Source organism: Eretmochelys imbricata, chromosome 9 (assembly GCF_965152235.1).
Source record: "Eretmochelys imbricata isolate rEreImb1 chromosome 9, rEreImb1.hap1, whole genome shotgun sequence".
NCBI lineage: Eukaryota > Metazoa > Chordata > Testudines > Cheloniidae > Eretmochelys > Eretmochelys imbricata.
Genome location: NC_135580.1, coordinates 48,693,212 through 48,714,947, shown reverse-complemented (window position 1 = coordinate 48,714,947; position 21,736 = coordinate 48,693,212). Strand labels below are relative to the sequence as shown.

At 44.2% G+C, this 21,736-nt stretch overlaps 1 protein-coding gene across 3 annotated transcripts in view; it reads left to right on the top strand.

Annotated features, from left to right (window-relative positions):
• PPP2R3A (protein phosphatase 2 regulatory subunit B''alpha) overlaps positions 1-21,736 on the top strand; it is a 140,800-nt gene that overhangs the window by 84,397 nt on the left and 34,667 nt on the right. For all 3 annotated transcript variants that reach the window (XM_077825646.1, XM_077825644.1, XM_077825647.1), the window contains one exon: positions 15,123-15,209. In XM_077825646.1, the coding sequence (XP_077681772.1) occupies positions 15,123-15,209 (87 nt within the window). The remainder of the gene's footprint in view (positions 1-15,122; positions 15,210-21,736) is intronic.

Sequence of the window (21,736 nt, the reverse complement as noted above, 5' to 3'; positions counted from 1 at the left end):
ACTGTCATACAACTTTATACAATTCTTTGCCTGCCAGAGAGGTTTTAATTTCAGAGCGGTAGGTATGTTAGTCTGTATCAGCAAAAACAATGAGGAGTCCTTGTGGCACCTTAGAGACTAACACATTTATTTGGGCATAAGCTTTTGTGGGCTAAAACCCACTTCATCAGATGCATGGAGTGGAAAATACAGGTCTAAATACACAGCACATGAAAAGATGGGAGTTGCCTTACCAAGTGGGGGTCAGTGCTAATGAGCCAATTCAGTTAAGATGGAAGTGGCGTATTCTCAACAGTTGACAAGAAGGGGTGAATACCAAGGGAGGGAAAAATCACTTTTGTAGTGCTAATGAGGCAAGTGCAATCAAGGTGGTTTAGTGTTTGCCAGACACCTGGCAATGCTTCAGTTCTGTCAGTTTGCTGATGTTTGGCCTCAGTGACTGAGCAGCTGAAACCTTCAGTATTGTAGCAAAGCGTGCATCAGATAGTTGTGTTCGGTATTTTGACTTGTTTATATTCATTGTGGAAAAAAGTGATGCTGCCTCCATGGCTGACTCTGCCCGGCAGCTAATGATGCTGCCTCCGTGGCTGACTCTGCCTGGAGACTAGTGATGATAGCTCTGTCCCTCTCCTCCAGCCAATGGGAACTGCCGGGGGTGGCGCCCGCAGCAGACATTGCCGGCAGCGTGGCTGCATGCGTCTCTCCTTCGCGGGCCGCAGTGGGGAGGTTCTCAGGTCGCAGATGGCCCACAGGCCAGGACTTGAGACCCCTGTGCTACAGCCAGGTTCAATAAGCAAGAGTTGGGGTCAGAGGCCAGAGATCAGAGGTATGACCAGGCTGAAGGCAGAAGGACAAGAGTCAGGGTCAAACTCAGGCTGGGATTGGAGACCGGAGATCAAGGTCCAGAATTGCAGCACACCTGAAGTCTGTGTGGCTGCCCAGACAACTTCCTGGGGTGCCGTCCAGGGTTAAATAGGGTGGCTTGCCAGTCAGAGGGATGCAGGGTACTGTCATTCTGGATCTCTTGAGTGGTACTTCCTGTGGCACCTATTCTCCGGCATGTTGCTGGTGTCACCGTGGGAATGTCAGCTGCCCCAGGCTCTGCTGACCCGTGTTCTAAATCCGACATCGTTACAGTAATTTTGTGTCTTATTTTCATGTAACCCTTTCTCAGGAAAGAACAAACAATTCCCCTGTGAAAAGAAACAGTGTAACTTACCTGAAGCCCAAAGGACTACTGCAGGAACTTGTCCAAACCCAGTCTGCTGTCTTTGCCGTTCCTCCTGGGACCCTGCTCTGGAATAAAGTTACGGTTGTCTGAGGTCAATGAATTATCAAAGGCATCTGTTGCCATGACAACCAAGGCACTAGTCACTGCCACACATATGCTAATGAACTAGAGGGCATGTGTGCTGAGTGTCTGATTATCTCTGATAACATAGTGTTACTGCTCAGGCAGCAGCCAGGAGCAGCAAATGCATGTTGTGTGGAAAATTCAAACTCTTCCGCTGTTCCGGTTACCCAACTTTCCTAAAAAAAAAACCCAAAACATATAAATGCAAAATACACATTGGAGATCATTCCACACACACATTAATTAGTAGCTGAAATTTGGTTCCAATTTCCCATGGCATGTTTGCCAAAAAGGGTTCAGAAGAAAGGTGAGACACTAAGGTACAGACCCTGTAAAACAGAAACTTATGATACAACCTTAATATCTCACTACAAAATCATAACAATATGTGAAAGAATGCCCTTGACAACTTTTAAATATTCAGTTATTATAATTAACAACTCCCACAAGCAAGAGAAAAAAAGACTAACATTAAACCACACCACCCTCTCTGCTCTTCCCCCAAAATTCAGGGAAAGTAGATGGGCTTTGCAGTCAGTTTGGGTAATTTCAGACCAAGGTTAGGGGAGCAAAAACCAAAGTCGAGGAGCCTTCACAGAGAATGCCCTTGCCAGCTGCATCCTCTCTCCTTGGAGACTCTACATAGGGGCTCCAGTTCAGGCATTTCCGCTGACTGCAGCTGTGGCAGTGTGGCATGAGGAGAGCAGAGTGACCCAGGTAGGTTGGTCTCACATCATTTAGGGCTTCATAGCTCAAAACCAACACCTTCAACTCCATTCACAAGCCAACTTGGGAGCTGGTGCAGAGAACACAGCACTGCTGTATTATGCTCATGGTGGGATGTTGTCACACACTGAGCCAACACTTGTGAACTTTGGGTCATAGACTCGGGTACTGTAAGGGGAATGAGACAGAAACAACTCAGGAGCATTAAAAATATAGGGAAAAGAGACATCCTTTTAAGCCTTGTAAAATGAAATAAATGTAAGTTACTGCAACTTCTTAACAATGCAACTCCCATTGTCAGGAGAAATCTTTGTCTAGGTTGAACAGAAATTTTTCCAGGCTGCTGTGGGCTTCTGCCTAAGTTAAGTTCCCAAGTTACGTAGCTGCCAAGTTTTAAGTTCCACGGTTGATATTATATGCAAATGATTTTGCATATTTGCAAATCATTTGCATGTGACCATAAACTCCAGCTTGTGGGCAACACACTATACCATGGGCAGCAGGATGTGGAACTGCACGAAACATGGTAGCTGTGACTGGGGTTAGGTGGGAGAGAGTCTGGGGAACTGCTAGGGTGCATGAGTGTCGGGGTGCCGGTAGGTGTCTATGGTGTGTAGATGTCTGGGTGTTGAGGGGGTACTAGGGTGTCTGGGGTAGGCAGAGGCGTGAGTGCTGGAAGGTAGGGGGGCACTAGTGCTGAAGGGAGGCTGGGGGCCTGTTCTATATGGGTTCTTATACCACACTCCTCACCATAGTATATGAGCATTAAGCAAAGTGTCTTAACATCTGTCATGTGTAGTTTGTTTTCTCTCTCTCACCCTCCCCTCGGGGAGACCTGTTGTGCAGAGGAGGGTTTTGGTTTGGTAGGGTGTTTGTTTGTTTTTTGTTATGTCCATGCTGCTGGGTTTGTATTAGAGAAGGCAGGACAAAGGAGTGCTCCTTGCCCTTGGAGGGGCAAGTGGGGAAGTTTGGGATGGTCCTTACTCCCGTGGGAGAGTTCATCCCACAGTATGGGACTGGCCCCTGGGAAAGTCTGTCTTTGGCAGAGATGAGCTCTACCCATATGACACAAAAGAGTAAGGAGTGGAGTTGTTGATTAGTCTGCATCCCAGATCACTAGACACTTTTAGGTACCCTGGGCCCAAGCTATGGAGTCCCTTGAAGATAAGGACTGAGACCTGGAAATTGACTCTATTCTTTGGGAAGCCGTTGTGGGGAGCAGAGAACAGGTTTGATGTGCTCTTAGTAGCCTGTGTTGTTGAGGAGACACACTGTAACGGGCCATACTAGTTGGAATTTCCTAAGTGCTGAAGGCCTCATGCCCAGGTATATCCCATTGCCATATGCCAGACGGGAAGTGATGAAGGCATGACTAACTGAGGCCAGCTCTTTGTCCGCCAGGATGGGATGGAATCTCCTAGCCAACCGGAGCTAGTAGAAAGCGTTACTCATGCGTGCTGCCATGTGAGAGCTCAGCATCAGCAAGGGAACCAGGAGCACTCCTAGATCATGGACTGTATTGACCAGTTGTGGGTGTGACCCTTCAGCCAAAGGAAACTGCCCTACAGTTGCAAAGTCCTCCAAGTACTTTCCTCTGCCCAGCGGCATTCACTCTGCCTTGCTCGGGTTCAGCTTCAGCCAGCTGTTGTCCTTCGTGAGTTGATCTCATCCAGCCCAGGGCCAGGCTGGTGGCAGTGCTGTGGTGGCCCATGGTGATGAGCAGGTATCATAGAATCATAGAATCACAGAATCTCAGGGTTGGAAGGGACCTCAGGAGGTCATCTAGTCCAACCTCCTGCTCAAAGCAGGACCAATCCCCAACTAAATCATCCCAGCCAGGGCTTTGTCAAGCCTGACCTTAAAAACCTCTAAGGATGGAGATTCCACCACCTCCCTAGGTAACCCATTCCAGTGCTTCACCACCCTCCTAGGAAAAAGTTTTTCCTAATATCCAACCTAAACCTCTCCCACTGCAACTTGAGACCATTACTCCTTGTTCTGTCATCTCCTACCAGTGAGAACAGTCTAGATCCATCCTCTTTGGAATCCCCTTTCAGGTAGTTGAAAGCAGCTGTCAAGTCCCCCCTCATTCTTCTCTTCTGCAGACTAAATAATCCCAGTTCCCTCAGCCTCTCCTCATAAATCATGTGCTCCAGTCCCCTAATCATTTTGTTGCCCTCTGCTGGACTCTTTCCAATTTTTCCACATCCTTCTTGTAGCATGGGGCCCAAAAATGGACACAGTACTCCAGATGAGGCCTCACCAATGTCTAATAGAGGGGAACGATCACGTCCCTCGATCTGCTGGCAAAGCTCCTACTTATACAGCCCAAAATGCCGTTAGCCTTCTTGGCAACAAGGGCACACTGTTGACTCATATCCAGCTTCTCGTCCACTGTAACCCGTAGGTCCTTTTGTGCAGAACTGCTGCTTAGCCACTCGGTCCCTAGTCTGTAGCCGTGCATGGGATTCTTCTGTCCTAAGTGCAGGACTCTGCACTTGTCCTTGTTGAGCCTCATCAGATTTCTTTTGACCCAATCCTCTAATTTGTCTAGGTCCCTCTTTATCCTATCCCTACCCTCCAATGTATCTACCGCTCCTCCCAGTTTAGTGTCATCTGCAAACTTGCTGAGGGTGTAATCCACGCCATCCTTCAGATCATTAATGAAGACATTGAACAAAACCGGCCTCAGGACCAACCCTAGGGGCACTCCGCTTGATACCGGCTGCCAGCTAGACATGGAGCCATTGATCACTACCTGTTGAGCCCAATATTGTAGCCAGCTTTCTCTCCACCTTATAGTCAATTCATCCAGCCCATACTTCTTTAACTTTCTGGCAAGAATACTGTGGGAGACCATATCAAAAGCTTTGCTAAAGTCAAGGAATAACACGTCTACTGCTTTCCCTTCATCCACAGAGCCAGTTATCTTGTCATAGAAGGCAGTTAGCTTATTCAGGCATGACTTGCCCTTGGTGAATCCATGCTGACTGTTCCTGATCACTTTCCTATCCTCTCAGTGCTTCAGAATTGATTCCTTGAGGACCTGCTCCATGATTTTTCTAGGGACTGAAGTGAGGCTGACTGGCCTGTAGTTACCCAGATCCTCTTTCTTCCCTTTTTTTAAAGATGGGCACTACATTAGCCTTTTTCCACTCATCCACAAGTACTTTATATGACTCCATTCCCAAGGCTTCATCTGCAGTGTCTACAAGTCTGGTTGTAGACTGTGTACATACTGGGCAAGCACAGTCTCAACATGCTAGTCATGGTTCCTCAAAGGGTCTTAGTCTCTGTTACTTGATGTGGAGACAGAGGAAAGATATGTGTGGGGATGCTGTTCAACTCTCCACTTCCAACAAAGACTATAACAATACATTAATCTCTTTTAGGTTGTGGATCATACATGAAGGGACAGGTTGCTCAAGGTAGATGGTCCTCTCAGGAGTCTCTGGTTCACATCAATGTATTAGAGTGAATCGTTTCATGAGGAGTGTGATTTAAGTCTTCCATCCAATGGCAAAATCTGTATCATCCTGGGATTCAAACCTTGTTTTATCAACCCTTAGTAAGTTATTGTTCAGGCCCCTGGCATCCTGCTCTCTACTACATCTCTCTGTGAAGGTAGCATTTTTGGTTACTATTATGTCATCCAGAAGAGTCAGGAAGCTCGGGGCTCTTATGGCTGAGCCTCCTCCCACCCCCAGTTTTCCATAAGGACAAAGATTTCATTCCTAAGATGGTGTCAGATTTTCACATTACCTGTGTTTTACCCTAACCCTCACTCTAGCAGGGCAGAGGTGTTGTGGCACTCACTGGATGTGTGTTGGGTTCTTGTCTTTTACCTGCAGAGGCAAAACCGTTTTGAAGGTCTCCTAGACTTTTTGTACCATTCACAAAACTTATGAAAGGAGAGGCCATCTCCTCCCAGAGACTGCCAAAGTGGATCTTTTGGTACGTCCTACTTTGCTACAAGATGAACGTCTCTCTTGAAGGCAGCGTGAGAGTACAGTCAACTAGAGCTGAAGCCACTTCAATAACTTCCCTGAGTCACATCCCTGTTACTGACACCTGCAGGGCAGCAACTTGGAGTTCCATTCACACCTGCATTAGACACAAAGCACTGGTGCAAACAGCTGCTTCTGATACCTCTCTAGGCAGGGCAGCTCTGCAGTCTCTTTGTGTCATAGGACTCCAGGCACCCACCTCCTTTAAATAAGCATGGCTTGTGAATCATCTGAAGTGCACTGCACATAGGGACAGTCACTCAAAGGAGGAGAAAGGGTAACTTCAGTTCTTCTAGATGTTACTGCAAAGAGGGGGCCCTTTTCCTTTTGCAACTCACTGTCTGTGATTCTAGCTAGTGAGGACACTGTGTGCTGGATGCTGCTCTTTGCTCCCCTTCACTATATCCCCTCTGTCTTCTATTGTACTTCATCTCGAGCCACTTGCCTCACTTTGCTCACAGTTCTGCAGGAAGTAGAGTCCACTTTAGGCTGCTGCTGCCCCAGGAGGCCGGTCACTCGTTTTATTGGTGGCTAAGCTGAATGGGGTGAAGCTGAGACTCCTAGTCAGCTCTATCTTCCCCGTCCTCCTCATGTTGCATAAGGCAGGTTGTGGAGGTTGATTCTGCAGCTACCCCAGCCCTGCAGAGCTGTGTGGGGCAGTGCACTTCTGATTGCCGGCTGAGACTGCAGCAGGCTGTGTTGCTCCCCACTCTCAGGACTGGTTGGCATGGCTGGAGTGCTGGGTGGGACAGAGCCAAGACTCCCATTAATCAGTGATTCCAGCAGTGCAGATGACTCTTGTGCAGGGCCAGCTGTGTGGAGGGTCAGCTCGGGCTGTGATCGCCTTGCAATTGCAGGCAGGCAGTGGACATTCTGGTTTCCTCACTCAGTAGCGTAAGGCTGGTTTTAACTTTGCATGGACTGATGTAGTTTTTACATCTCCTTTTATGTGCTGTTGAGTTGGGTTTTTTTCCTTTAGTATTACGAAGCACGTTATTTCCATCAGGAGATAATAACAAAGGAGATGGCCAGGTCCGTCCTTGGCTGTTGAGAACCTGGATCCCATCAATCCCTCCAAGGTAGAGTGTCCTACATACACTTCAAAACCACAATGTGCTGTACATACTGCGTGTGCATGAACCCACATATTATTTTTGCATTGCAGATGTTGACTCTAAGTCGACAGCAGCTGCTGTGTTCATTGCTGAATGTGGTACCAGTGGGGAGAAGATGTCCATAGAGTAAGTTAACGGTCTAGGATAACTAAGCTGTGTATGCACATTTTTAATGCCCCCTGTCTCCCTCTGTCTCCCTTAGAGATACAATAGGACTCTGTAGACTGCATTTGACCTATCAGTATCTCTGACCCATTGTATGATGTTGGTATACTAAACTCTTTATATTTCTTTCAACAGGTCCCCAGCCCTAAGTCCAGAAATGATGGTGTAGCACATCACATGGGGAATCACTTACCAGTAAAACCATTCCACAGTGTGGCTTATCCTCCCAGAGCTAGTGCTCTGCAGTGATAGCAAAAATCTAAGCCAAGGAAGCACCAGTAAAAGACCCTGCTGGCAAAATATACTGTCTGTTGAAAAGTACATTGGGTTATGAGGTGCTGCCAGGTGTGGATGGAAAAAACTGAGCAGTTCTGGTGATGTGAAGGGGAGAATGCAGGGAGGGAAGCCCAATTGCCTTAATAAAACTTTGTTTTTCCAGAAGTGAAGTTGTGTGAGTTGTTCCAAGGAAAGGGTGGGGAGAGGGCCTGGAACTGCCCTGCCAGTGTCCTAGACCTAGAACTGGGCCTTATGGAGAGGCATGAGGCATGGGAAGGGACCCCAGCAGTGGCCTCTCTTTACAGAATTTGCATACAAAGTTCACAGCTGATAATCCGCAGTGCTGCAGAAAACTGAGCCAAGGAGACAATAGGAAGAGGTGTGGCTTTCAGGATCAGCAAGAGACAGAAACCAAAAGCTCCTTAGAGGTGTTTACAGCAGGATTAGTCCTGGCAACAGTTCACAGCATTCCTAAACTGAAGTGCAAGTGCAGTTTTGCTACTGAAGCCCTCTCTGAGGGACGTGATGGCAGGGATGCTACTGGGAGTGACTGCACAGTAAGAACGGGGAGTGGGGCCAGGGCCCAAATGCTTCGAGCTGCACTACAGCTCAGGCACCACTCGTGCACCCCCTGCTTCTGATTGGTTTTATAACCTGGAACAAAGGAAGGAGAGGAAGTTTGCAGGGTAAAGCACCTGGGCAACTATCCTTCAAAGCAGAATTGGGTAAACTGCAGAGTCGCATAAATTTGAATAGATCTAGAGTGACTGAGGGAGGGAGAGAGAATGGAAATGGAGAGAAATCCCAGCCTTTCATGCTTTCCTTCCATATCCCTCAGTTTTACAGCGGGGGAAGAGAGGGAGCATGGAGAAGATGTTCCTCTTTAGCAGGGGTGGGGGCGGGGAGGAATGCAGTGCTGGCTGCTACATATGCTGATTGGTGACATGTTTCAGTGGCTTTGATTGGCTGCCCAGGAGATCAGGGAATGGAGAAGGCAGCCAGTCAAAAGGTTTTTTTCCTGTAGATTGCTGGAGGGACTGAGACCTATAGTCTGAAACCCTGTAGAGTTGGCAAGTTTGATAATGGCCCTTTCTGTAAGGTGAACTAGTGCAATCCAAGCATGCGAGACAGACTGGGAAACCCTTTGGTAGTAAATAAAACCTTAAGTTTAGAGGTGCTTTGCAAACTGGAAGCGAGGGTCAATGTCACTATTACTAGCAAAAATGTAGACCAGGATGACACTGTCTGTCAGGAGCACCCAGTAATTCCTGCATCAAACACAGCATCTTGTATCTGAGCTAAAACGTAACTTTACAAAGACATCCCTTCTTGATTTAAATATTTCAAGTGATGGAGAGTCCATTGCATCTCTTACTGTGCTGGGCCAATGGCTGATCACCATCAGTCTTTAAAATGTGCACGTTATTTCCATTTTGAATTTGTCTAGCTTTAACTTCCAGCCACTGATTGTACTGTGCGTCACTCTACACAGCAAGAGTGGATGGGGTGAACTTTTAGCCCAGCAGTTAGAGCAGTCAGATGGGTTCAGTTTCCCTGTCTCTGTCACAGGGGTGAAAGGATTTGAACAGGGGTCTCTCATCTCTCAGAGAAGTCCTCTAACCACTGAGCTATGTGGTATTCTAATGTGGGGGCAGGTGCCTGTCTCAGTCTGTCCAGTTGAAGCTGTTCCACTTTATGTACATACTTAGAGTGACTGGAGCAAGGGACCTGGACTCTCGGTCTCCCATATGCTGTCCTAACCACTGGACCACAGAGTCATTCCCACGCTCTTTGGCCTAGTACCTCGTGCCCAAAGTCATCCAGCAGACATGTAGCAGAGCCAGGAGTAGAAAGCCCAGGGCCAGAAGGACAGGCAGACCTGCAGGGACTAAGTGCGTGGATGAGATGATAGCATAGGGAGGAGGGGTTTAGGTTTATTAGGAACTGGGGAAAATTTTGGAAAAGGAGAAGCCTATACAAGAAGGATGGGCTCCATCTAAACCAAAACGAAATCAGATTGCTGGCATGTGAAAATTAGAAAGGTAGAGAATGTGTTAAATTAAGGGCTAGGAGAAAGCCAACAGGTGTGGCGGAGCACATGGTTTGGGTGGACACATTCCTTAGGGATTAATTTATTAAAGGGGGAACTCTATATCCTAGTAAAGAGGAAAGGAAAGAAGTTGGTAAAGTACAGCTCTGCACTAGTGAGAAACAGTCAAATGTAAAAGAGCCCCAATTAATATAAATCATGAAGGCAAGAAACTGAATATTAACAAAATGTACAAGTGCTTATATATAAATATTAGAAGTCTAAATACTAAGATGGGTGAACTAGAGTGCCTGGCAATAAATGAGGATATTGATATGATAGGCATTGCAGAAACTTAGTGGAATGAGGATAATCAATGGGACATGGTAATAGCAGGCTGTGACATACCGACCATACAATCCAGACCAGCCGGAGGCTGTATCATCCCTGCCCTGTTACCTGGGGTACCTTGCAATGCCTTGCTGCTGTAGCCTCCAACCTGGACTGCTCACAACTAGCCACCAGTATGCAGGTCATTCCCAGGCGTGTTTGTGTAACTGCAGCCTGCTAATCACACCCTGGCTGTAACCAGCCTTGGTTACACTGCATGGTGACCCCAATGAATTCCCAGTCCCAGATTTCCCCCCAGAAATGTATGTCTTGTACTTCCCAGCCTTCCCCTGGACAGTCCAAAAATATTAAATCCGTTATTCCTTTACGGGAATAATATACCATTTTATTACCTTAAATGGAGTTACCCAGATACTTCAGCTTGAAAACACTGGATTAGATAAAAGAATAAAATAAGTTTATTAACTACAAAGAGAGAGAGACTTTAAGTAAGAACAAATAAAGAGGTATAAAAGTCACAAATGGTTACAAGAAAAATAAAGATAAAAAAAGATAAAAGATAAAATGCTTTCTAGTGCTTAACTTAACAGACTATATTAGATTCAAGCAAAGTTTCTTAACACGTGCTTCTAGCAAGATTATTGACCAAACTCTTCAGGTCAGGACCCCTCTCCCAGAGTCCAATGGCTGTTTCCTTCGTTTTTTCAGGTGCAGTGAATGCAATGGGCAGGGAGAGAGAGGGTTGTGTGTGCTGTGGGGTGTTTGTCCATCCTTTTTATAGTTTCAGTCTTTTCCTCTGCCCCTCCTTGAAAAATATTTCCAGCTGAGAGACAAAGTGTCTATGTGGAAGGATGTTCTCCGCTGGGTTTTTTTCACCTGTTTGAGCTTCCTTTGTTTTCCCTTCCTGGCTGATGACTCTATGTATGCTTAAATGCAAATTAAGGCAAGCACACATTCCTTTGTTTACAACAGACCTGTTTGCAGACTTCTGCCTAGGCAGGGCTGTGAGGTTTGCAACATGTGTTAATAACACGATACAGGGCAATCTTATAACTTTACTTACAATGTTGCCACACATTTTATTGGGACAGTATTGACAAGCAAATTATCAGTTTCCAAATGATATCTTACAAGGTGTACTTTGGACAAAGATTTTTACAGTAGTTTGTAGGGTGTGAATACAGGGGTATATTCCGTTCCTCAGGATACAAATCTTAAAGGAATGACAGAGTAGGTCAGGCTGATGGGGTGGCACTCTATCTGAAAAAAAGCACAGAGTCAAATGAAGTCAAAATCTTAAATGAATCAAGGTGTACACTAGATCTCTATGGATAGAAATTCCATGCTTGAATAATAAAGTATAGCAGTAGGAATATATTACCAACCTCCTGACCAAGATGGTGATTGTGAAACACACAGAGAGATTAAGGCGCAAAACACAATAATAGTGAGGGATTTCTACTGACTTCATATTGACTGGGAATACGTCCCCTCAGGGAGGGATGAAGAGAGAAAATTTCTAGACATCATACGTGACTGCGGCTTGGAGCAGCTAGTCCTGGAACCTACAAAGGGAGAGCCAAATCTTGATTTAGTCCTAAGTGGAGCACAGGATCTGGATAACATAGATAAATACATAGATGCATAGGCACGGCCACACAGATAAACCCAGCATGTTGGGGAAGAGTCAACAATGCTTTTGTAAAGAGAAATAAATCATGCTTCACCAACAGTTTTAACAGAAAAATTGCAAATGATACAAAATTACCCAAAATAGCAAAGGCCAAAGCTGACTGTTAACAGATAGAAAGGAATCTCACCAGACTGGGTGATTTGGCAACAAAGTGGCAGATAAAGTTCAATGAAATAAGTGCAAAGTAATGCACATTGGAAAAAATAATTCCAACCACACACAAAAATGATGGGATCTAAATCATCTGTTACCACTCAAGAAACAGACCTTGAAGTCATTGTGAATGACTCTGAAAACATCTGTTCAATGTGCAGCAGCTGTCAAAAAAGCTAGCAGAATGTTAGGAACCATTAGGAAAGGGATAGATAATAAGAGAGAAAATACCATAATACCACTATATAGATCCATGGAACACCCTACCCTGAATATTGTGTGCAGTTCTGGTTGCCCCATCTCAAAAAAGATATATTAGAATAGGAAAAGCTACAGCGATGGGCAACAAAAATGTTTAGGGATATGGAACAGCATCCAAACAAGGAAAAATGTAAATGAGTGGGACCATTCTGCTTAGAAAAGAGACAACTAAGGGGCAATATGATAGAGGTCTATAAAATCATGAATGGTGTGGAGAATGTGAATGAGGAAGTGGTGTTAATCATTTATGTAACACAAATACTAGGGGTCACCTGCTGAAATTAGAAGGCAGCAGGTTTAAAATAAATATAAGGAAGTATTTCTTCACACAGTGCAGTCAACCTATGGAACTCATTGCTGGGGGATAATATGAAGGCCAAAAGTACAAATGGGTTCAAAAAAGAATTAGATAAGTTCTTGAAGGATAGGTCCATCAACGGCAATTAGATGTTCAGGTTTGCAACCGAATGCACCAGGGAGTCCCTAAACCTTCAACTGCCAGAAGAGGGAACTGGATGGCAGGTGATGGATCACTCAAAATTACCCTATTTTGTTCATTCCCTCAGAAGCATCTGGCACTGGCTGCTCTCAGAAGACAGGATATAGGGCCTGTCTGGTCCTTATAGCTTCTTGCCCCAGAATGACTTCTCTCTCAGCCTATTTATAAGGTCAAATGTCTGCTGTATTATCACCTAATCCTTCTTTAGTCTCACCCTCTCTAGCTGACAAGTAATTATATAATTACCATTTAGGTGGAGTGAATGTGCCTATGTGGACTTTAGCCCTTTCCTGCCCAGAATGGGGTTTTACCCCATCACACTCCTCTTTCACTACAATTTCTCCACCTTTCTCCCTATTTAATCTCTCTTTCTCTCTCTCTCTCAACCTCACTGGTGTGAAATACCATTGAAGCAATATCTTAAATAAACTTTTTTTTATCTCGCTACAGATTGAGGTTGCTGGTCCTCTTTTCCAGATTAAATCCCATTTCTCTAAAACCATTTGTGTATGCAACTCCTTTCCCAGTGTGTCATATATGGACCTTTTTTTTTTCTTTTTAGGAAAGTTGTCTGCAAAGATTGATATAAATTAACTTTTTTTGTTTGTTTCCTGATTGCCCAGACTCCATCACTCCTCCTAAAGTTAGCTTAAAACAGCTTTTCCAAAAAGTTAAGAAACATAGTACCTAACTTGAAGGTATTGGTACATAGGAGAGTGGTCCAACTAAAACTAGTTTTTTATTTCCAAATAAGTTAAAAAAAGTTTTTTTACTGAGGAGCTGGCCAACCATATGTATTCCATGGCTCCCCCAATCTTTAAACCTCTTCGGTTTGTGATTTGGGTTAAAATCTGGATTATTTGCAAAGTAAAACATTTTATTTTATTTCTGGTTCTATCCCAAACCCATCCAGTAACCTTTGCTGAAGGATGTGTATATATTTCTGGAGGGCATGATTTTTTATTACGCCAGCACCATTGACACTGCCGTTATTTTCTTGTTCTGTAAAGACCCAGTGTTTGGCTGGGTTAGAGAGCCCCCAGTCTACTATTGGTTTGAGCTGTTTGTCTTGGTCGGACCAGAGAATATTTGGAACAGCTCGTCCACCCTGTTCAATAGGTTTGTACACAATAGTAATCTACTATAACTTCTAGGAACAGACTTATTAATTGTCTCTCTCTGCTCTTGTTTCTACTGTTATTAAGCTTGGCCTTGTGTCCCGTTAATCACATTTTGGCAATAATGCTCATCACCCTGTGAAGTTTTAGTAAAATGGCTATTTCATGCTGAAGGGAGTGAGAACAGGATGGGTGTTTACATGACCTCAGCACCATACTATCTAAGTACTACCTCTTGTTTGCACTCACTTAACAGGTATTTCTGTCCTCCTCCATGTCATTCATCGTCCAGATTAGCAGAGGTCAGAGTGGGGACTGAATGACATATACAGATGACCAATGGCCTATGCCAAATCCAGCCAGATAATCTGTCTCTGTTATGTCCATTGTTAACATATGATATGGTGTACCCAGAATAATGCTTTTCACTTGGGCACCCCTGCTTGCTGTGAATCAGCAGTTTATTATCAAAAGGCCTGTCGGGAGCTTGCTTCTGTTGATGAGCTTGGAGAGGTTGGGTGGTTGTTAGAAGGCCAGAAGAGGGGATTCAGGAAAAAATTATTTCACTATGTGGTCCCCATCCAGTATGAGTTGTAGTTGTTTGGTGATAACCCCCTATGAGTTCTGGTGTGGGGTGAAAGGTGACAAATAGGGGTGCATGGTCAGAGGGGGGCTTATTTCTGTATTAAAGCAGGTTCTCTGAGTAAGTGTCCTTGTTTGAAGGTTGCTTTGAGTGTATTAAGGTGTACATCCTGGACTTTCTCCTTAGAGCATATTCTGTAGTATCTGAGTGCCTGGCTGTAGATAACAGATTTCTTGGTCTATTTGAGGTGGTTACTAGATCTATGAAGGTAGGTGTAATGATCTGTAGGGTTTCGTTGTTGAAGCTGATTGTGGTGTCCATAAAATTGATGCTAGTGTCAGAGTGTTCCAGAGAGAGTTGAATGTCGAAGTTGTGGTGGAGATCTATAAGGAAGTTTAAGTTGTCTGTCCAGAAGACGAAAATATCATCAATGTATCTCAGGTATATCATTGTCTTTTTTGGTGCATTTGTCCAAAAATTCTTTTTTCAAGGTGGCCCATGAAGAAGATGGCATTTTGGGGAGCCATCCTAGTATCCAAGGCTGTTCCCATGGTTTGGACAAAGTTTTTGTTGTTGTTGTTATGGGTGAGGATGAAGTGGATGAGTTTGGCGATGCATTTGGGGTGGATATCTGAGGGTTGTCCATTGTCTTGTAAATCAAAATTGTAAATTAAAATTTTCTTTTAATCATTGACTAAACCAAATGAATAAGTTCACTTCAGATTTACAAACTGGTATAATTTAGGCAGTGCATGTCTTTAAGATAATTATTCATTTGTTTGCTTTTTGTAGGTTATACAGAGAATATTCTACATGGTCAATAGATCCTGGTCTGGGAAAATCACCCTAATGGAGATGAGGAAAAGCAACTTTTTGCAAGTATGTCATTTTCTTGGCTTTATATAAAAAGAGTATATATTCTAAAATAGATGTGTGCCTATAGCCCCTCCAGAGACTCCAGTTCTGGAGAGAGACTGCAGGAGGTTAGTGAGGGCCTAGCCCAGGGTAGGATCCCTGTAACACATCTTCACTAGTACTGTATTGAGGACAAAGATTTAGATCTTGCTTCTTTCTGAAAGGATAAGCCTACTTCCTTCTATATTCAACACAGCAAAGTACTAGGTTGAAAACTAGTTAAGGCTGCTCAGGTGCACCTATCACCAACACAACCATGCTAACCCCACTCTGCCTTCACCTTCTTCAGTGAGGGAGGCTATATTTAGGGATTATAAATTGTTCCTGGGAACCCATTTATTCATTTGTTGAGTAATGTCCCTTTGAGCACTGTACTTCCAGTGTGCATGGCCTCCATGCACCTTTGGGAGCAGTGCCTGTTCAGTTCACATGTATGTCCCAGTTAAACTCCTGTCCTTTACCAAGGGTGTATAAGGCAGTGTCGGATGAACTGCTTTCAGTTCCTTCTGAACTGCCCTTGGCCTGAGACCGAGCATGACTTGCAATGCCTTAGTTCAATTTTAGGTCTTCTATAAATATTTAGTGTTGTTACAGTTTAATAGTTAGTTTAGCAGTTAGTTATAGTATTTTGTAACTGATACATAGTTGGCAGTTCTTTATTGTGAGACTGCCTCATTCCCCACCCCGATTCTGAGGGGACTTCTCTCTGTAGAAGTTCTGTTTGTTTATTTTCTCAGGATATGCCAAGATCTCTTGGGTTTAATCCCTGCCTAACTTGCCAGTGCTATCCCCATTAGTAATGGCATCCTAGCTGCCTTTGCTGCCTTCAGGACACCCACATCCTTTCCAGGTATACAGTCTGCATTGACTTTGAGAGTAGGTCAAGAAAGAACAGGGAGATTGAACTCCGACTACTCCTTATGGAGTGCTCCTTGCAGGCTTCGTCAGACCCAGGCTATGACATCCCCCTGTGCACTGGTGCTCTGATATGCAGAGTGTGCCGTCGACTTCAGCCACTGCCATTCGCTCGTCCAGAAGGTCTTCTCACAAGGTACCTCTAAACCTTTGAAAAAGAGGAACACTGAGTCCCCTCCTCAGTGATGGTGTTGATCTGTAAGCAGCCGCTAGGGAGCAGTTCTCTAGGGCCTCCAGTTACGCTCTCAAGGAGAATCAGAGAAGAAAACTTTCCATTCCTTCAGACCCTCCACTGCAGTCCTCTCCTCAGGAGGAATCCTCTGAGGAGAAGAAGGTTGATTAAGAAGCTTAGGTCTCAGACCAACAGCTCTTTCTCCTCACCTGAGGAGGCTGTCATGCCTCTTTCTCTGTGTATGCGGATGACTTCAAGCAATTCCAGGAACTCATTAAAAGAATTGCTGATATTCCTTCTAAATCCCTTTGGAAGAGATCCATGAGACCTAACGGACACTAAGAGACATTCTCCATGCTGCCTCCTCCATTGCCTAAAACAATTTGCTACTATATCCCCACCAGGGCAGATAAGAAGTATTATGTTCCTGCTAAGGGTTCTGAGTTCATGTTCATGCTCCCAGCCCTGAACTCACTAGTGGTGCTGTGAACAAGGGGAACAGGCAACACCACTTTAGATCCACTTCACATGACAATGATCAATGACAATTACACTTGTTCAGCGGCAAAAGTTATTTATCTACATCTATTTGTTACGATTTAGAGTTACCAATTCATGAAACACAATTACACCAATTTTGGGAAGAGAAATGCCTTTGTTGACCAGCTACCTTAAGAACAGAGAGAGCAATCACAGAGGTACAATTGCTAGCTAGGACATCATTGCAAGCCTTCCTGGTGCAGCTGACACGATGGCTTACTCTATATCTACAGCGATTGTTATGCACCATGCATTTTGATTGTAATCATCAGGGATCCTGAGAGAGGTCCAGAGCACCACTGAGGATCTCCCATTATATCATTTGAACCTGTTCACCAAGTCAGCTGACAAGTCCTTACATTCTTTGAAGGATTCAAGAGCTACCCTCTGCTCTGTCAGTATATACATCATGCAAATAAAAAAAAATTCAGCAGGTCACAGCTTTAATGATGAGGTAGACTGTAAAGAAATTAGAAGTTATGGAATGGATGAGACGGAGTCTGTTTGGGCCAAAATCACTTTAGGGAAGAAAGCTAGTGCTTGGGGTGTGCTACAGACCCCCAGGATCCGATTTGGATATGGATAGAAACCTCTTTAATGTTTTTAATGAAATAAATACTACTGGAGATTGTGTGATTACAGGAGACTTTAACTTCCCCGATATAGATTGGAGGACAAGTGCTGCTAAATAATAGTAGAGCCTACATTTTCCTGCATGTGGTAGGTAACAGAGTACTTCATCAAATAGTCACTGAACCAACAAGTAGTGATGTCATTTTAGATTTGGTATTGGTGAGTACTGAGGACCTCATAGAAGAACTGATTGTAAGGGACAACCATGGTTCAAGTGATCGTGAGCTAATTCAGTTTAAACTAAATGGCAGGCTAAACAAAACTAGATCTGCAAAAAGGGTCCTTGATTTCAAAAGGGCTAACTTAAAAAAATGAAGGGAATTAGTTAGGGAAGTGGACTGGACTGAAGAACTTAAGGCTGTGAATGTGGAGGAGGCTTGGAATTACTTTAAGTCAAAGTTGCAGAAACAATCTGAAGCCTGCATCCCAAGCAAGGGGATAAATCATAGGGAGGGGTTGCAGACCAAGATGGATGAGCAAATATCTCAGGTGATTAAGAGAAAGCAGAAAGCCTACAAGGAATGGAAGATGAGAGGGATCAGCAAATAAAATTACCTCTTGGAGGTCAGAAAGTATAAGGATAAAGTGAGAACTTCCAAAAGCCATGCAGAATTGGACCTTGCAAAGGGAATTAAGACCAATAGTAAAAGGTTCTATAGCCATATAAATAAAAAGAAAACAAGGAAAGAAGTGGGACCGCTAATCACTGAAGAGTGGAAATTAAAGATAATCTAGGCATGGCCCAACACCTAAACAAATACTTTGCCTAAATTCTTAATAATAAGGCTAATGAAGAGCTTAGGGGTACTGGCAGGGTGGTTAATGGGAATGAGGATATGGAGGTAGAAATTACCACATCTGAGGTGGAAGTCAAACTCAAACAGCCTAATGGGACGAAATAAGTGGGCCCAGATAATTTCCATCCAAGAATATTAAAGGAACTGGCACATGAAATTGCAAGTCCAATAGCAAGGATTTTTAATGAATCTGTAAACTTGGGGGTCGTATCCTATGACAGGAGAATTGCTAATAAAGTTCCTATTTTTAAGAAAAGGAAAAAAAGTGAACCAAGAAACTACAGGCCTGTTAGTTTGACCTCAGTTGTATGCAAGGTCTTAGAACAAATTTTGAAAGAGAAAGTAGTTAAGGACATAAAGGTTAATGATAATTGGGATAAAATACAACATGGTTTTACAAAAGGTAGATCGTGCCAGACCAACTAATCTCCTTCTTTGAGATTTTTTTAGACAAAGGAAATGCACTAGATCTAATCTACCTGGCTTTCAGTAAGGCATTTGATACAGTTCTACATGGGAAATTGTTAGTTAAATTGGAGAAGATGGGGATTAATATGAGATCTGAAAGGGGATAAGGAACTGGTTAAAGGGGAGACTACAATGGGTCATACTGAAAGGTGAACTGTCAGGTTGGAGGGAGGTTACTAGTTGAGTTCCTCAGAGATTGGTCTTGGGACCAATCTTATTTAACTTTTTTTTTTTTAACTGATCTTGGCACAAAAAATGGGAGTGTGCTAATAAAATTTGTGGATGACACAAAGTTGGGAAGTATTACCAAGACGGAGCAGGACTGGAATATCATACAAGAAGATCTGGACAACCTTGTAAATTGGAGTAATAGAAATGGGATGAAATTTAATAGTGCAAAGTGCAAGGTCATACATTTAGGGACTAACAACAAGAATTTTTGCTATAATCTGGGGACGTATCAGTTGGAAGTGACAGAGGAGGAGAAAGACCTGAGTGTATTGATTGATCACATGATGACTATGAGCCACCAATATGATCCAGCTGTGAAAAAAGCCAATGCAGTCCTAGGATACATAAGGTGAGGTATTTCTAGTAGAGGCAAGGAAATGTTAGTACCATTATGCAAGGCACTGGTGAGACCTTATCTGTAATGCTGTTGTGTGCAGTTCTGGTCTCCCATGCTCAAGAAAGATGAATTCAAACTGGAACAGGTGCAGAGAAGGGTTACTAGGATGATCCGAGGAATGAAAAACTTACCTTACCAGTGGAGTCTAACCAAAAGAAGGCGGAGGGGAGATATGATACAGCAGAGGGATAAATATCAGGGAGGGAGAGGAGTTATTTAGGTTAAGCATTAATGTGGACAGAAGAACAAATGAATATAAACTGACCATCAACAATTTAGGCTTGAAATTAGGTAAACGTTTCTAACCATCAAAGGAGTGAAGTTCTGGAACAGCCTTCCAAGGGGAGCAGTGGGGGGAAAAAATCTAACAGGCTTCAAAACTGAACTTGATAAGTTTATGCAGGGAATGGTATGATAAGACTGCCTACAATGGCATGTAGCCGATCTGCAATTGCTAGCAGCAAATATCACCAGTGGCCAAAGATCGGACACTAGATGGGGAGGACTCTGAGTTACTAGTGTGAATTCTTTCCCAGGTGTCTGGCTGGTGGGTCTTGCCCACATGCTCAGGGTCTAACTGATTGCAATATTTGGGATCAGGAAGGAATTTTCCCCTGGGTCAGATTGGCAGAGATCGGGGGTTGGGGGAGGGTTCACCTCCCTCTGCAGCATGGGGAATGGGCCACTTGCAGGTTTAAACTAGTGTAAATGGTGGATTCTCTGTAACTTGAAGTCTTTAAATCATGATTTGAGAACTTCAATAACTCACTCAGAGATTCGGGGGTCTATCACAGGAGTGGGGGTGAGGTTCTGTGGCCTGCAATTTGCAGGAGGTCAGACCAGATGATCATGATGGTTCTTTCTGATCTTAAAGTCTATGAATCTGAGTACAGAGATCTCATCCCGTTCAGTTCCTGGTGTACCGTTGACCATCAGAACCACCTGAGAAAAAAACTAGGTTTCAAAAGAGAAGAGCTTAACCTCTGCTGTGATAACACCATAGCCCTGCTTAGCAGGCAAGCATCTATTTCAATGCCTTGGTCATGGGTTGGGAACCACCCTATCCCTCAGATCTATGGCTATAATGTTCTAACCTCCCCCTGCCCAACCCTTTGGGAATCGTCTCTTCCATTTTCAAAGATCTTGGAAACAGATGGTGTTGGAGTTTGTAACCTCGGGCTACTCCCATCAATTTCATCTCCATTCCTTCTCCCTTTCCCCATCCCTTTTCAGGGACCCATCTCATAAATGTCTTCTGAGACAAGAAGTTCAATCCCTTCTTCACATAGGAGCCATTCGAGCCAGCAGAGGAAAGGAGTTCTACTTCAAGTACTCTCTAGTTCCCAAAAAGAAGGGCAGGTAGAGACCAATCTTTGGTCTCAGAGTGTTGAAGAACTTCATCCGGGGACAGAAACTCAGGATGGTGACACTCGCAGCAATAAAACCATCTATTGATCTGGAGGACTGATTTGCAGCCCTCAACTTCTAGGATGTGTACTTTCTTATTGTGATACGCCTGGCTCACAAGCAATTCCTGCCATTCATGATCAGTCAGCATCACTTTCAATACTGAGTGCTCCCCTTCGGACTCTCTGCTGCCCCCGGGGTCTTTATGAAGGTTCAGGCAGTGGGGGCAGCACAGTCATAATGGTCGTCTTCCCCCAGCTCAGCAGGTGGCTCCTCAAGGGCCACTCTTACAGTCAAGTTCACTCTGCAGTCACAAAGACCATAAGCCCATTTGATGTGCTGGGACTTCAGCTCAACAGAGAAATGTCCACTTTGACACCAATTCATTGACCAGCAAATATAGGAGCCACATTGGACACCATAATGTCCAGAGATTACCTACCTGTAGACAGATTTATCACACTGACAAGCCTAATTTCTCAGGCTCAAATGAACCCGGAGACAATGACCAGGATTTGTTTACAAGGCTTGGGTTATGGCTGCCTGCACCTTTCTGACATTACATGCCAGGTCATATCTTTGCTGCTACCAAGTTAGCTTGAAAACCATTTACACTCCCAACAAACACAGTTTGGGCAAGTTAGTGTCAGCTTCTTGAGAGGTTCTGAACTAACTCAATTGGTGGAAAGACCTTGACAAATGTGTACAGGAACCCCCTTCACTCTGCAACAATAGAAACAGACATATCTCTAGTAGGGTGGGGAGCTTATCTTCAAAGTCAAACCATTTGAGGCAAATGGGCTGCTCAAGAATCGATTCTCCATACCAGCCTGCTGGAGCTCAGAGTGGTCCGAATGACTATGATCAAAGACCAATCCATCAGAGTCAGGATGTACAGCCAGGCCAGCATGTTCTATATATATAACCAGGG